General features: G+C 41.1%; 1 protein-coding gene across 2 annotated transcripts; it reads left to right on the top strand.

The window, feature by feature from the left end:
- Window positions 1–1,937: 1,937 nt before the first annotated feature.
- On the top strand, window positions 1,938–11,474 carry Dnaja1 (DnaJ heat shock protein family (Hsp40) member A1). Of its 2 annotated transcripts, none has more exons than XM_032905033.1 (9): window positions 1,938–2,048; window positions 3,091–3,232; window positions 3,341–3,518; window positions 5,750–5,854; window positions 7,504–7,731; window positions 8,225–8,339; window positions 9,324–9,439; window positions 9,733–9,833; window positions 10,297–11,474. In XM_032905033.1, the coding sequence occupies exons 2-9, from the start codon at window positions 3,101–3,103 to the stop codon at window positions 10,513–10,515; spliced, it is 1,194 nt and encodes a 397-aa protein (XP_032760924.1). In that variant the 5' UTR covers window positions 1,938–2,048; window positions 3,091–3,100; the 3' UTR covers window positions 10,516–11,474. The 2 variants fall into 2 exon arrangements, with proteins under 2 accessions (XP_032760924.1, XP_032760925.1); XM_032905034.1 differs by lacking the exon at window positions 1,938–2,048 and adding an exon at window positions 2,335–2,543 and having other exon boundaries at window positions 10,297–10,672.
- The last annotated feature ends 140 nt before the right edge of the window (window positions 11,475–11,614 follow it).

Here is an 11,614-nt window from a genome sequence, read left to right as displayed (position 1 = left end):
GAAGTAGCAATGAAAATAATTTTATGGTTGGGAGGTCTCCACAACATGAGCTAGAATAAAGGGTTGCAGCATTAGGAAGGTGGAGAACCCCTGCTTTAAAGACATAACCTATTGCTAGATGTGATATCTGAGAAGGCAACATGAGATGAGAAAGATCAGATGTCTCTCAGCCAAAACCAGAGCACATAATCAACCGTCTATGGCGTAGCGTTAGTGACTGAGTTTAGTGAAAGCAGTAATGGTGGTGGGGCAGAGCAGTACAACACTGAAGTTCTAAAACCATTAGCTTTTTAAGACTAAGAGCTGGGCTGGAGAGATGGCTCAGTGGTTAAGAGCACTGACTGCTCTTCCAAAGGTCCTGAGTTCAATTCCATGTTGTGGCTCATAACCATCTGTAATGGGATCTGATGCCCTCCTCTGGTGTGTACAAAGACAGCAACGGTATCCTCATAAAAGAATAAATAAATTAAAAAAAAAAAAAGACTAAGAGCTAAAGATGTCTTTGGGCAGGTTTGAAGGCAGCCTTTACAGCTCCCTTAGCTCTGGCTACATCCAATTACCTGTGACCCCCTTAAAGCACTGCTCAGCTGGTGAAGCACAGAAGACCCGAGTTACCTGTGTGAAGGAGAGAACTATAATAATGGTCCATAGCTAAAACACACACAATATAACAAACATTTAACACATCTCATTCCAGAAAAGTCTAAGCAGGAGGCCCCATGGTCCTCCTCTTCACAACTGCTCAGAGGCCGAAGAGTTCAGAGTTTGAAGCCAGATTTGGCTACAAAGAGGGTACCAGGCCAGTCTGGGCTCAAAAACAAGGCTAAGGGGTGTAGGAGATAACTAATCCGTTTAAATCACTGGTTGCTCTTGCAGAGGCCCCAGGTTCACTTCCTAGCATCCACGTGGTGACTTAAAATTATCTGTACCTCCAGTTACCACAGGAACTAGGTATGCATGGGGTGCATAGACACACATGTAAACAGAACACTCATATACAAACAGTATCTAAAAAAACCTTAGAAGTCAAACAAGAAAACTAAATAATAAAATGTGATTCTAAGTTATCTGGAATAGTCAAATTCATAGATTCTATGCCTCTGGCTTCCTTGGTCACCTATACACACAGATACACACGATTGAAATTATATCTTTTTAAACTATGTGAACTCTTTAAGCTTGCACCTCCACTTCTTTGATGTGTCTATTGTGTTACTGAATAAGAAAAACATTCACTGTCCCTTGAAAGCTTAAGATTCAACTTTGCCAACTATAGATTTTGATTTACTAACTGGAAATAAAAACGGTCAGAAAATTGAAACAATAAACTAAAGCAATTAATTTCGTGTTTTGCTGCTACTCTGCAGCCAAACTGGGTGGCAGACTGACTAAAAGGTGCATGAAGCATTCTAAATGTTTCCTGTTTGGTGCAGTCCCAGGTTCTGTCCGCCCAAGTCAGAGCCAGAAGGATCTGAAGCCTGGGCTCATCCAAAAAGCTGTGACAGGAGTGCGCTTGGGTGAAACCACCGGATCCAAAGCCTGCAAGGCTAGTCTAGGGACTAGGCCCGCCTTGCTCAGCATTTCTTGCCCGCAAGGCTCAGAGCTAAGGAGCTGCAGAAAATTAGACTCCGGTGAGGTTAGGATCCCCTTCTGCACAGCGCCTGAAGCACTCGTCCCCGGCTTACGGCTCTGGGACATGACCTCTCCACCTCAAGACTTCCGCCCTCTGGTACCTCGCATAAAGAAAAAGCCTCTAGAAGATTCTACAAGGCTCGGGAACCCGGGCCTGAGTCCACCCCCACAAGGCCCTTGGGCGCAGCCACTCTCCGCCCCCGCGCCGTTGCCCAGGTAACCGAGGGGCGGTGGCAGAAGCGAGGGGCGGGACTTCCGGCAAGTGACGCGCCCGGGCTCGGCTACAAAAGAGGTCGGCTGCGGCGGGCCGGGCGGAACTTTCCAGAACGCTCGGTGGGTGGTAGAGGAGCAGCGTCTGGCCGAGCTGCGCTGTGCTACGCTCCTCTTTCCGCTCTCCGGCGCCGGCCCGCTCACCGGTGAGTCTAGGTCCTTGGGTCTCCCTCGGTCGCGGCGTGCGGCCTGGGCACCAGACAGCCGGGGAAGCCGCAGCCGGAGGCGGTTGGTCCCGCGTGGGCGGGGACTGTGGGTTCCCTGAGCCGGGCTCGGTCTTCGGAAGGCTGCCGGGAATGCCCGGCGCCCTGCCCGCCCGCACGCCACGAGGCGGCCCAAGGCCCAAGCCAATTCGCCTCCCGCCTCAGACTCTTCGGTGCGCACCGCCGCCCGGGCTGGGTGGGCAGCGCTGCGCACGCGCGGACCGAGGCAGGGGTGAGGGGCTGCGGGAGGAGCCGGGCGGAGGCTGCGGCTTGCGCTTCTCCTGGCTCTCCTCCCTTTCTTTGTTGAGTCCGGCCTTCCCCCTCCGCCTTTTCGATCAGGGTGGGAGGGAGAAAGGAAGGAAACCTTAACGGTCGGCGCCAGGTGCCGGGGAAACCCAGAGGGCGAGTCAGCTCCGCAGGCCTGAGGGGCGAGAGTGGGTAAGTTGCGAGCGAGCAGGAGCAGGATGGCGAAGGGGCCCGGGCACCTGCTCTCTCGAGCTGGTCTCATAAGCCACTCCTCCACCCCCGGGTGTCCAGTGTCCCTTTCCGGCGAGGGTATGGCCTTTATCAGATGTACAAAGGCAGTGGTAATGTACTAACCAGTGGACGGAACCTATCAGTGCTGCTTTGGGTTACTAGCAAAACCTCTGGGGGAAAGGAAACCGGAAGAAACCCAATAATTCATGTGTTAGTGCAGTAGAGCAGGAACCAGCTGCTAGACAGGCTTTCCTTCGCCTTCCCTGAAATTTAGTCTGTTAGAATTTACAGCTGAATCATATCAGGAATTTTTACCTTTTAAGACGTTTAGGGAAGGCTGTATTAATATGAGATAAAGGCAAAAAACCAGATTGCTTTAGTTCTGGTAGTTAAAAACTATCAGTTAAGAGCCAGTCATCTCTCAGGAGGCAGAAGCAGATGGATTTTTTTTTTTTTTTTTTGTACAAAAGGTAAAAGCCAGTTTAAAATTACCATTTTCTGATTTCAGGCTGTAAAAAATGGTGAAAGAAACTACTTACTATGATGTTCTGGGGGTCAAACCCAATGCCACCCAGGAAGAATTGAAAAAGGCATATAGAAAATTGGCCTTGAAGTACCACCCCGATAAGAATCCAAATGAAGGAGAAAAGGTAAGTGCACTGGCAAGCAGCTCAGCAGTGTTGCCATGTGAATTAAGTCTGTACGCTAGCTGTGCTTTCTAACAGTTGTTTCTAATGGGATATCCTTTTCTGAAACAGTTTAAACAGATTTCTCAAGCTTATGAAGTTCTTGCTGATTCCAAGAAAAGGGAACTATATGATAAAGGGGGCGAGCAGGCGATTAAGGAGGGCGGAGCAGGTGGAGGTTTTGGCTCGCCCATGGATATCTTTGATATGTTCTTTGGAGGAGGAGGAAGGATGCAAAGAGAAAGGAGAGGTAAGAAAAAAATCTAGCTTACCTTGCAGCAGAACAAAGTAACTGCTGATGAAAGAAAGATTTGAGAATTTATTTAAATGTTTTTTTACTGTTTAGCGTGATGTTACATTCTGTCCATGAACTGTCTCTGACTTCTGGTGTCATTTATAATTGAGTTGCTGTGGTTGGTTGGTTTGTTTGTTTTTTATAATTTTTTATTTTATGTGCACTGGTGTTTTTGCCTGCATGTATGTCTGGATGAGGGTGTCAGATCTTGGAGTTATACACAGTTGTGAGCTGCCATGTGGATGCTGAGAATTGAACCCTGGTCCTCTAGAAGAGCAGCCAGTCCTGTTAACCACTGAGCCTTCCCTCTAGCCCCTATAATTGAGATTTTATGTAACCAAAAAGTAGCTAAGCCAAAAAAGCAGGTATAACCAACTCCATATATTCTCAAACATTAGGGTAACAAATTGTAGTAACAACTTAGGGTTTCTAAGCCCTTTTGTATCTTAGATAATATCACCTGCTCTTAGAACTCAGTGGTAAGTGCAGTGGCCTTTTTCTGTTAAAAATATGTTGGAGAAAACGAAACCTTTTCAAGCAAAGACTGGAAACAGCTCGTTGCCTCTAGATAGCCTGCTGCCTGTTTACTCTTCAGCTTCATTAGCTCAGCTTAGATGCATTGACTGTTTGATCAAAAGACGTATTTTATGGGAAGACAGTATTGGAGGTTAAAATAGCACTTTGTTCTCAATATAGTTAATAAAAACTAATGGGTAGGCACAGTTAGAACAAATCGCAGGCCATTAAATTTCACTTGCCCTTTTAAAGGTTTAAGAAGACTTGAAAATCTGTTTACTGTGTTTTTATAAGAATTCACCTATGGGCCTGAGAAATTGCTCAGTGGTTAAGAACATTTGCCATTCCTTGCAGAAGATCCAGATTTTGTTTCCTAGCACCCACATTAGATAGCTGGCTCACTACTTCCTGAAACTCTAGCTAGCTCCAGGGGACCAGACAACCTCTTTTGGCCTCTTGGTTAAACATGTATGCACAAAAAGTAAAAACCCATAATCCCAATCAACTGCTAACCATAAGATGGTATGAACTACAGAAAAGTTATGACTAACCTTTTTGGCTTAGATCAGTTTGAGGGGTTTTGTTAACTTGTTGCTGCTTTGGAAAATGTATTTGTTCATTTTCCAGAAGCTTTATTTTTCCTTTCTTGTATTCGGTATAAAGTTGAGAAAGCTCTAACTTTCAATTTGAGAACCTATGTGCTTACATGTTCTCTTTATGATAATAAAAATACAAAGTGAAGCTAGAAGCACAATGTAGTGAGACTTTTAATAACCTCATTTAAAGAGTAAATATTTCTTTACCTATGATATTCAGAAAGGATTGGAACTTTATTTAGTAATTAGGCAATGTTGATAGCAGTGGATAAAGTCCTAGTGGAAGGATCACTAGCTAGGAACTTATTAACCGTTGGCGGGTGATTTCATTTTTGTAACCAGGTTGTCCTTATGTGATCTCAACCAACCTACTTCCTGTTGTAGCTAATTATATGTGGCAATCTTTTGTCACTAGCCAGATAGGGGTCTTCAAGTTGAGTTAATTTAGAGAGGGGAAAAATTCTGTCCAGCTATAGTAGCCACCACACTTAAAATTGTATCTAGTGATTATGATTAGTGATTGCAGTATTATACAAATAAAATGTGTCCATCATTACAGAAAGTTCTGTTGGACAATATTATAACAAAAGGCCTGGGTAATTTGAGACACCAGTGTTAGCCTAGCAGTAAAAACTATTGAAACAGAAATAGAAAGTGCTATTTCAGTAGTGTCTCAATATTGGCTTCTCCAGCCAATCTTGATTAGAAAGAATTTACTGTGCTAAAGAATGTTTGGATTAAGTAACTGGCCATGTTGCTTAATAATGCCTAACAAGTAAAACCTTCAAAGGGATACATGCTTTGCATTGTGAAATGTGCCTGAACATTGACTTTTAAGGGTAGTATTTTAATTGCTGGATTTCTAAGAGGGTCTCTTGTGTTGATGAACTGCTCAGTTTTCTCATCTATGATTAGGTAAGCTTGAGAATCAAGTGATTGGAGGAATGTTGTGAGTATAGCTCAAAAAGATATGTAGCATGAGGCTGGTCTTCCATTATCTTTTGCCATTTTTATAGTGCCTTCAACAATGAAACGTTACAGATGGGTATTTAATGAGCAATGTTTTTATTCTAGGTAAAAATGTCGTGCATCAGCTCTCAGTGACCTTAGAAGACTTATATAATGGTGCAACAAGGAAACTGGCTCTGCAAAAAAATGTGATTTGTGACAAATGTGAAGGTAAGGGTTCTTAAGTGTGCTGAGTTGTTGTTAGTGGGGTTGTTGATGGTTTTTGAGAATAGGTTTTTGTAGATTTAAGCTGGCTTTATCTTTTCTTCCTCAAATTTCTGAGCCACAGGGATTACCCCATACCTACCTAACTTCTAAAATTGAAATGCAACACTAAAACCAGCTGAATCTTCTACCAAGAGAAACACAATGACTTTGTTGTGACATTTTCATGCCTGTATATAATTTTCATCATTGCTCTCTTCTCCAACTCCTCTTCCTTACATTCCTCTGTGTGCCTGTGGTTTGATGGCCCAGGGAGTCCTATTAGAGTTGTTTACAGGAATGGGGAGGGACTGTTCCCCAAAGGACAGGCACCACAATCAGTAGCTACATGTAGAAGAAAATGTCTCTTCAGGGATGAGGCCTGGTCATCTGCTCCTTCCTTTATGACAAGATGTTGATGGGCCCAATCCTGTGTAGATCCTAACACTTTTTTAAACAACACTTTGTACATTTTATATGTATGTTGTGTTTGTGTGGGAGGTCAGAAAACTTGCAGTAACTAGTTTTTCTTCAACCATGCATGCATTAAAAATCAAACTGGGGTTGGTTAGACTTGGTGGCAAATATTTTTCAAACTCTGATCTGTCTCAGTGGCACTAAATTAGCATCTTTTTGAAATTTACTTAAGTTTTGTTTCTCATTTATTATTGTTGGTTGGTTGGTTATAAGACCAGTTTCATCCAGGCTTCTGCCTCTAGTTCCTGAGTGCCTCCTAGTGTTGAATGTACAGTGTATACTACAGCATTTTGTCTACTCTTTTTTTTTTTTTTAAGAAAAAAAAAAAAAAAAAAAAAGGATGGTCCTGATTCCAGGCATGTTTTAGATCTCTTATGAGATCAGCAAAACCTTGTCTCAAAAAAATTGTGCTGTGGGAACACATAATGTAAGATTGTGATACAGGCTGTCTTGGAGTTACTGCTCATCTCACTGCTCCCTTAAAGTGTTCTGAAAGTGAAATTCACTGTTAAGACCGCCCACTTCTTGAAGCTGACTAAAAAGGCTTGACACTCCATAACACCTGTCCCTTGTTTTACTTTCCTGTGTGTTTATCTATGTACTGCTGTATGCAGTACCTGTGGAAGCCAGAAGTTCAGATCCCTCTGGAACTAGAGTTAAAGAGGACATTTGTGAGCCACTATGTGGGTGCTGAGGAACAACCCCAGGCCCTCTGGAAAAGCAGCCAATCTTAATCCTTTAAATCAGTGAGGCATTTCTTTACAACTTGCCCTTCCCTTCCTATATCATCATCCTCCCCTCCCCCATCTGTGCCAAAAATCCTAAGGGTGCATGCTCTGACATCCTTTATCTAAAGACACCTTCCCTTCACCCCACTCCCCAACACATGCAACTGCTTTTGCTGACCCATGTGTCTTGTTTAAACTAATTCAAGAGGAAGACCTCTCACCCTCCTCTTGACAACTGCTGAGATTCATAGCTTGCCTTTGTTTGCTTTTTCTTTCAAACTTCCAAAGAAGAATATTAATTTATCTGAATTGTACATTTTAGGATATCAGTCCATAAGGCCTTAAATACTGCGGAGTTAGACTCTTGATTACTGCTAAGTTAATGTATAAGTTTCTTTTAAAACTGTCTAGGCCGAGGTGGTAAGAAAGGAGCAGTAGAGTGCTGTCCCAACTGCCGGGGGACTGGCATGCAGATCAGGATTCATCAGATTGGACCAGGAATGGTTCAGCAAATTCAGTCAGTGTGCATGGAGTGCCAGGGTCATGGAGAACGCATCAGTCCTAAAGACAGATGTAAAAGCTGCAATGGAAGAAAGATAGTTCGAGAGAAGAAAATTTTAGAAGTTCATATTGATAAAGGTGAGTACTGATCCACTCTAGTCTGAATCATGTGTTTTATTCTGACTGTTTCATTCATAACGTGTTTTGCCAGTTGTCAATTTACTTCTAACATGAGTATTTTTAATCTTCAGCTGTTTAAATGAAATAAGTCTATAGGAAAGTTGGCTGTGTGGCTAAGTAGGTAATATTTATGTGATTAGAAGCTTGACTCTGTAGAAAGTTGTCTCATCTACTGTGTTACAGCCTGCTTCAGCGCCAAACTAGACTGGATTAAATAGTCCTTTTTTTCCCTGTCATCCACAAAGACATATACGTGCTAGAAGACATACATGCAGAGGTTAGGACATTTTGAAGGAATGTTTCTGAGGATTGAACCCAATGCCTTGACATAATGCTGTACCACTGACCTCTACATCCACAGACCGCATCTGTATTTCAGTAGATTTTATGATCCTGACCTTAGTATCTGGTCTCTGATATCAGTAAAAGTACAAAATTGATCTGTGTTTAGGCATGAAAGATGGTCAGAAGATAACATTCCACGGTGAAGGAGACCAAGAACCAGGACTGGAGCCAGGAGATATTATCATTGTGTTAGATCAGAAGGACCACGCTGTTTTTACAAGGTAAAGACTAATCACTCTCCCAAGCTGAGACTAATTTGGTTGAATTCTAGTTTGAATGAGCTTTTCACTCTCAGAACACAGGTATCTGTAACAGACTGCAGTGTGTTCTATAAAAGCTCATTAGCTCTGTTTTAATTGTAAATGGTTGGGAGTAGAATCAAAACCTTTTTATCTTACAAGTAAATTGTTGACTAGATTTTTTTTGTGAGCATATGTGGATAGCAAGCAACTGGAGAAAGCTACGTAGAAAACCCTGCTCCCCTTCAATCTTGAATAGTCAATTCAAAAAAAGAAATGCTGTTCACCAATTCCCCATTCTTGGTTCATAAGGAGTTTATGTGTAAATATCCAAACTATATTAATAAGAAACTAAAATTTGGGACTGTTAAGTATATATAATTTGTGTCTTAAAACACAAAAATTTCCAAACTGGACATGAAGGTAGGTGGGTGGGGTGGGGTGGAGATAGTGTGGAAGGTACTTGTTTAGGTGAGGATATTTCACAGGTGTTTATTTTGTATTGGAAAAGTATAAATATGAGGGAATGTATTAAATAATTGGTCTAAATAGTTGAAGATCCAGCTTGTTGATTTTGATTTACACTGATTCCTATATTTCAAATATGTTTGGCTTCCCTTAACCCCAGTGTGTATTTTGTTTGTGTGTTTTAAGAAGAAACCAGATTTAAGGTTAGGCAACAATTAAGAATGCATTGTTTAGAATGTGTGAAAAGAACACTTGTTTTAAGACCAATGATTTTCCCTGCCTTTGGTTACTACCTCCCAAGTGCTGGCAGTTAAAGACCTACACCACGTGCCCAGCTGTGTCCTAAGAATTTTGAAGCCTTGCTGGCTGTTTCCAAAATAATTCATTTAATCTCAACATTTAGTAATTTGGTTTTCAGAGTAGGGAAAGAAAAGTTTGTCTGTTGTGCTTTGTATATAATCATTTGAAAGATAACTGTCCTTATTTGTATTGCTGTAGGCGAGGAGAAGACCTTTTCATGTGTATGGACATACAGCTGGTTGAAGCATTGTGTGGCTTCCAAAAGCCAATATCTACTCTTGACAACCGAACCATAGTCATCACCTCTCATCCAGGTATGATAACTAGATGAATCTGTTTCTCTGCTTTGCTTTTTTGTCTTCTGATAACTAAGAAGTAATAATAAGTATTGAAAAAAGTGTCCTGCTTTTCTTCCTTGGTTATATATCCTTAGGGCTGAGGTAAAGTTATATAGTGAATATTGGTTACCTCTTAGAAAAGCCATAAATGAAGGCAACAGGGCCGTTCAACCATAAAACTCAAAATTTTCTGTTTTGTTTTTGTTTTTTTCTTTGCCTTATACAAATGAGGCCATACCTAAGAAAGAATTTGGTTTCAATGTCTTTAGGTCAGATTGTCAAGCATGGGGATATAAAATGTGTGCTAAATGAAGGTATGCCAATATACCGTCGGCCATATGAAAAGGGACGTCTAATCATTGAGTTTAAGGTAAGCTGTAATACTCAAACATTTGAGAATGGTTAGCAAGTGCATTAAAATCTCCCTTTATCCAGTTAAAATTAGAACACCAAATGACTTTCTCTTAAACTATGGGTTACAAGTGGGACTTTGACAGATAATTTTTGTTAGCACCTAGTGGATATGGTGTGTACCTATAATCTAGCACTTGAAAGGTAGAATTGGGAGGGTAAAGAATAAATCGTCTGGTTAGGCAGTGGTGACCCACACCTTTAATCCCAGTGCTTGGGAGGCAGAGGTACTTGGGTGTTGAGTGTGAGGGCAACCTGGTCTACAGAGCAAATTCCAGTAGTCAGGGCTACACAGAGAAACCCTGTATCAGAATAGAAAAAAAAGTCATCTTTGCATAGTGAGTTTTGCAAGGTACATCTAAAAAAATGAGTAATTATGTGTTTTAAACTAATGATAGAATGGAATTTTTTTTTTTAAACAGGTAAACTTTCCTGAAAATGGCTTTCTCTCTCCTGATAAACTCTCTTTGCTGGAAAAACTCCTTCCTGAAAGGAAGGAAGTAGAAGAGACTGATGAAATGGATCAGGTAGAACTGGTGGACTTTGATCCAAATCAGGAAAGACGGCGTCATTATAATGGAGAAGCGTATGAGGATGATGAGCATCACCCCAGAGGTGGCGTTCAGTGTCAGACCTCTTAATGGGCCAGTCACTCTTTGACCTTGTGTATGCAGTAGTGAATGTGGGAAGGACTGTAATCATAATATGCTCACTACTTGGCTGTTGTTTTTGTTTTAATATTCAACTATAGTAGTGTTTTAAAAGTTAAATGAAGAATAAACACAAATATAAAAGCTCTGACTTTGCCCTGTATGTATGATGACTTTAATGTTCAAGATGAAAATGAATACTTGTAAAAACTAGTTTAAAAAGTGCCCTAGCATCTGTTAGGCCATATCTTGTGTAACTGATAATAGCGTGTACATTAGACTGACATGGTAGGTATGTGTTGTATGACCCTTCGTTGTTAAGCTATGGAATTAAAATTCTGTATTTAACTGGTAATCAAAAGAAAACAATTAGTTACATGTTGGTCTGTCTAGTTGTACGAAGTGAACTAATTGTGATGCCTTTGCATTGTATTGCCTCAGCCATTACTAGAAGGTGGCATAATACATTTCGCCTGTGTTATTAGTGATAGAAATGATACATTCCTGAAGTTTATCATAAGCTACTGCTTAAGGGCTTGCTCTTCTAGATTGCATTCCCTTCTGCTGTGCCATTTTAAATATAAATATATATATATATATATATATATAAACTGAAAACATCACCTTTTTCCCCTTCTCAAACCATGATAGGCCCTTGCTTGGGTGTAGTGACTTCCAAAGCCCAAGTAACTTACAAATTAAAGTGAGATCTGTATGTTGAGAGGTGATTTGCATGTATAGTCCAGGAAAGGCATTCCTTGGGTCTGTTACAGGCTTTCTATTCAACTTAGGCTCCAACGTCACTGCAATTTAATGTTGGTAGTATAGCAAATTATGAATAGATTTGTTGTATGTTTTGAAGTCACATGCTTACATGCTTAAATCTGGTTATCAGAATTTAAGCAGTTACTGAAATGTATGACTGTCTAATATACTGATTACAAAGTGTTCCCAGTGTGTCACTGCAGGCCTTTTTTTCCTCAGTTCATCAAAGCATTATGGACTTTTATGATGTACTTTTTGTTATTTCCATGTTCCTGAAATGTGCAAATGCATATATATATATATATGGGTAAGGAATTAAAGTATA

The sequence above is a fragment of the Rattus rattus genome, chromosome 1 (genome assembly GCF_011064425.1).
Source record: "Rattus rattus isolate New Zealand chromosome 1, Rrattus_CSIRO_v1, whole genome shotgun sequence".
Lineage (NCBI taxonomy): Eukaryota > Metazoa > Chordata > Mammalia > Rodentia > Muridae > Rattus > Rattus rattus.
The sequence above is the reverse complement of the archived record's forward strand: the minus strand, read 5'-3'. Positions and strand labels throughout refer to the sequence as shown.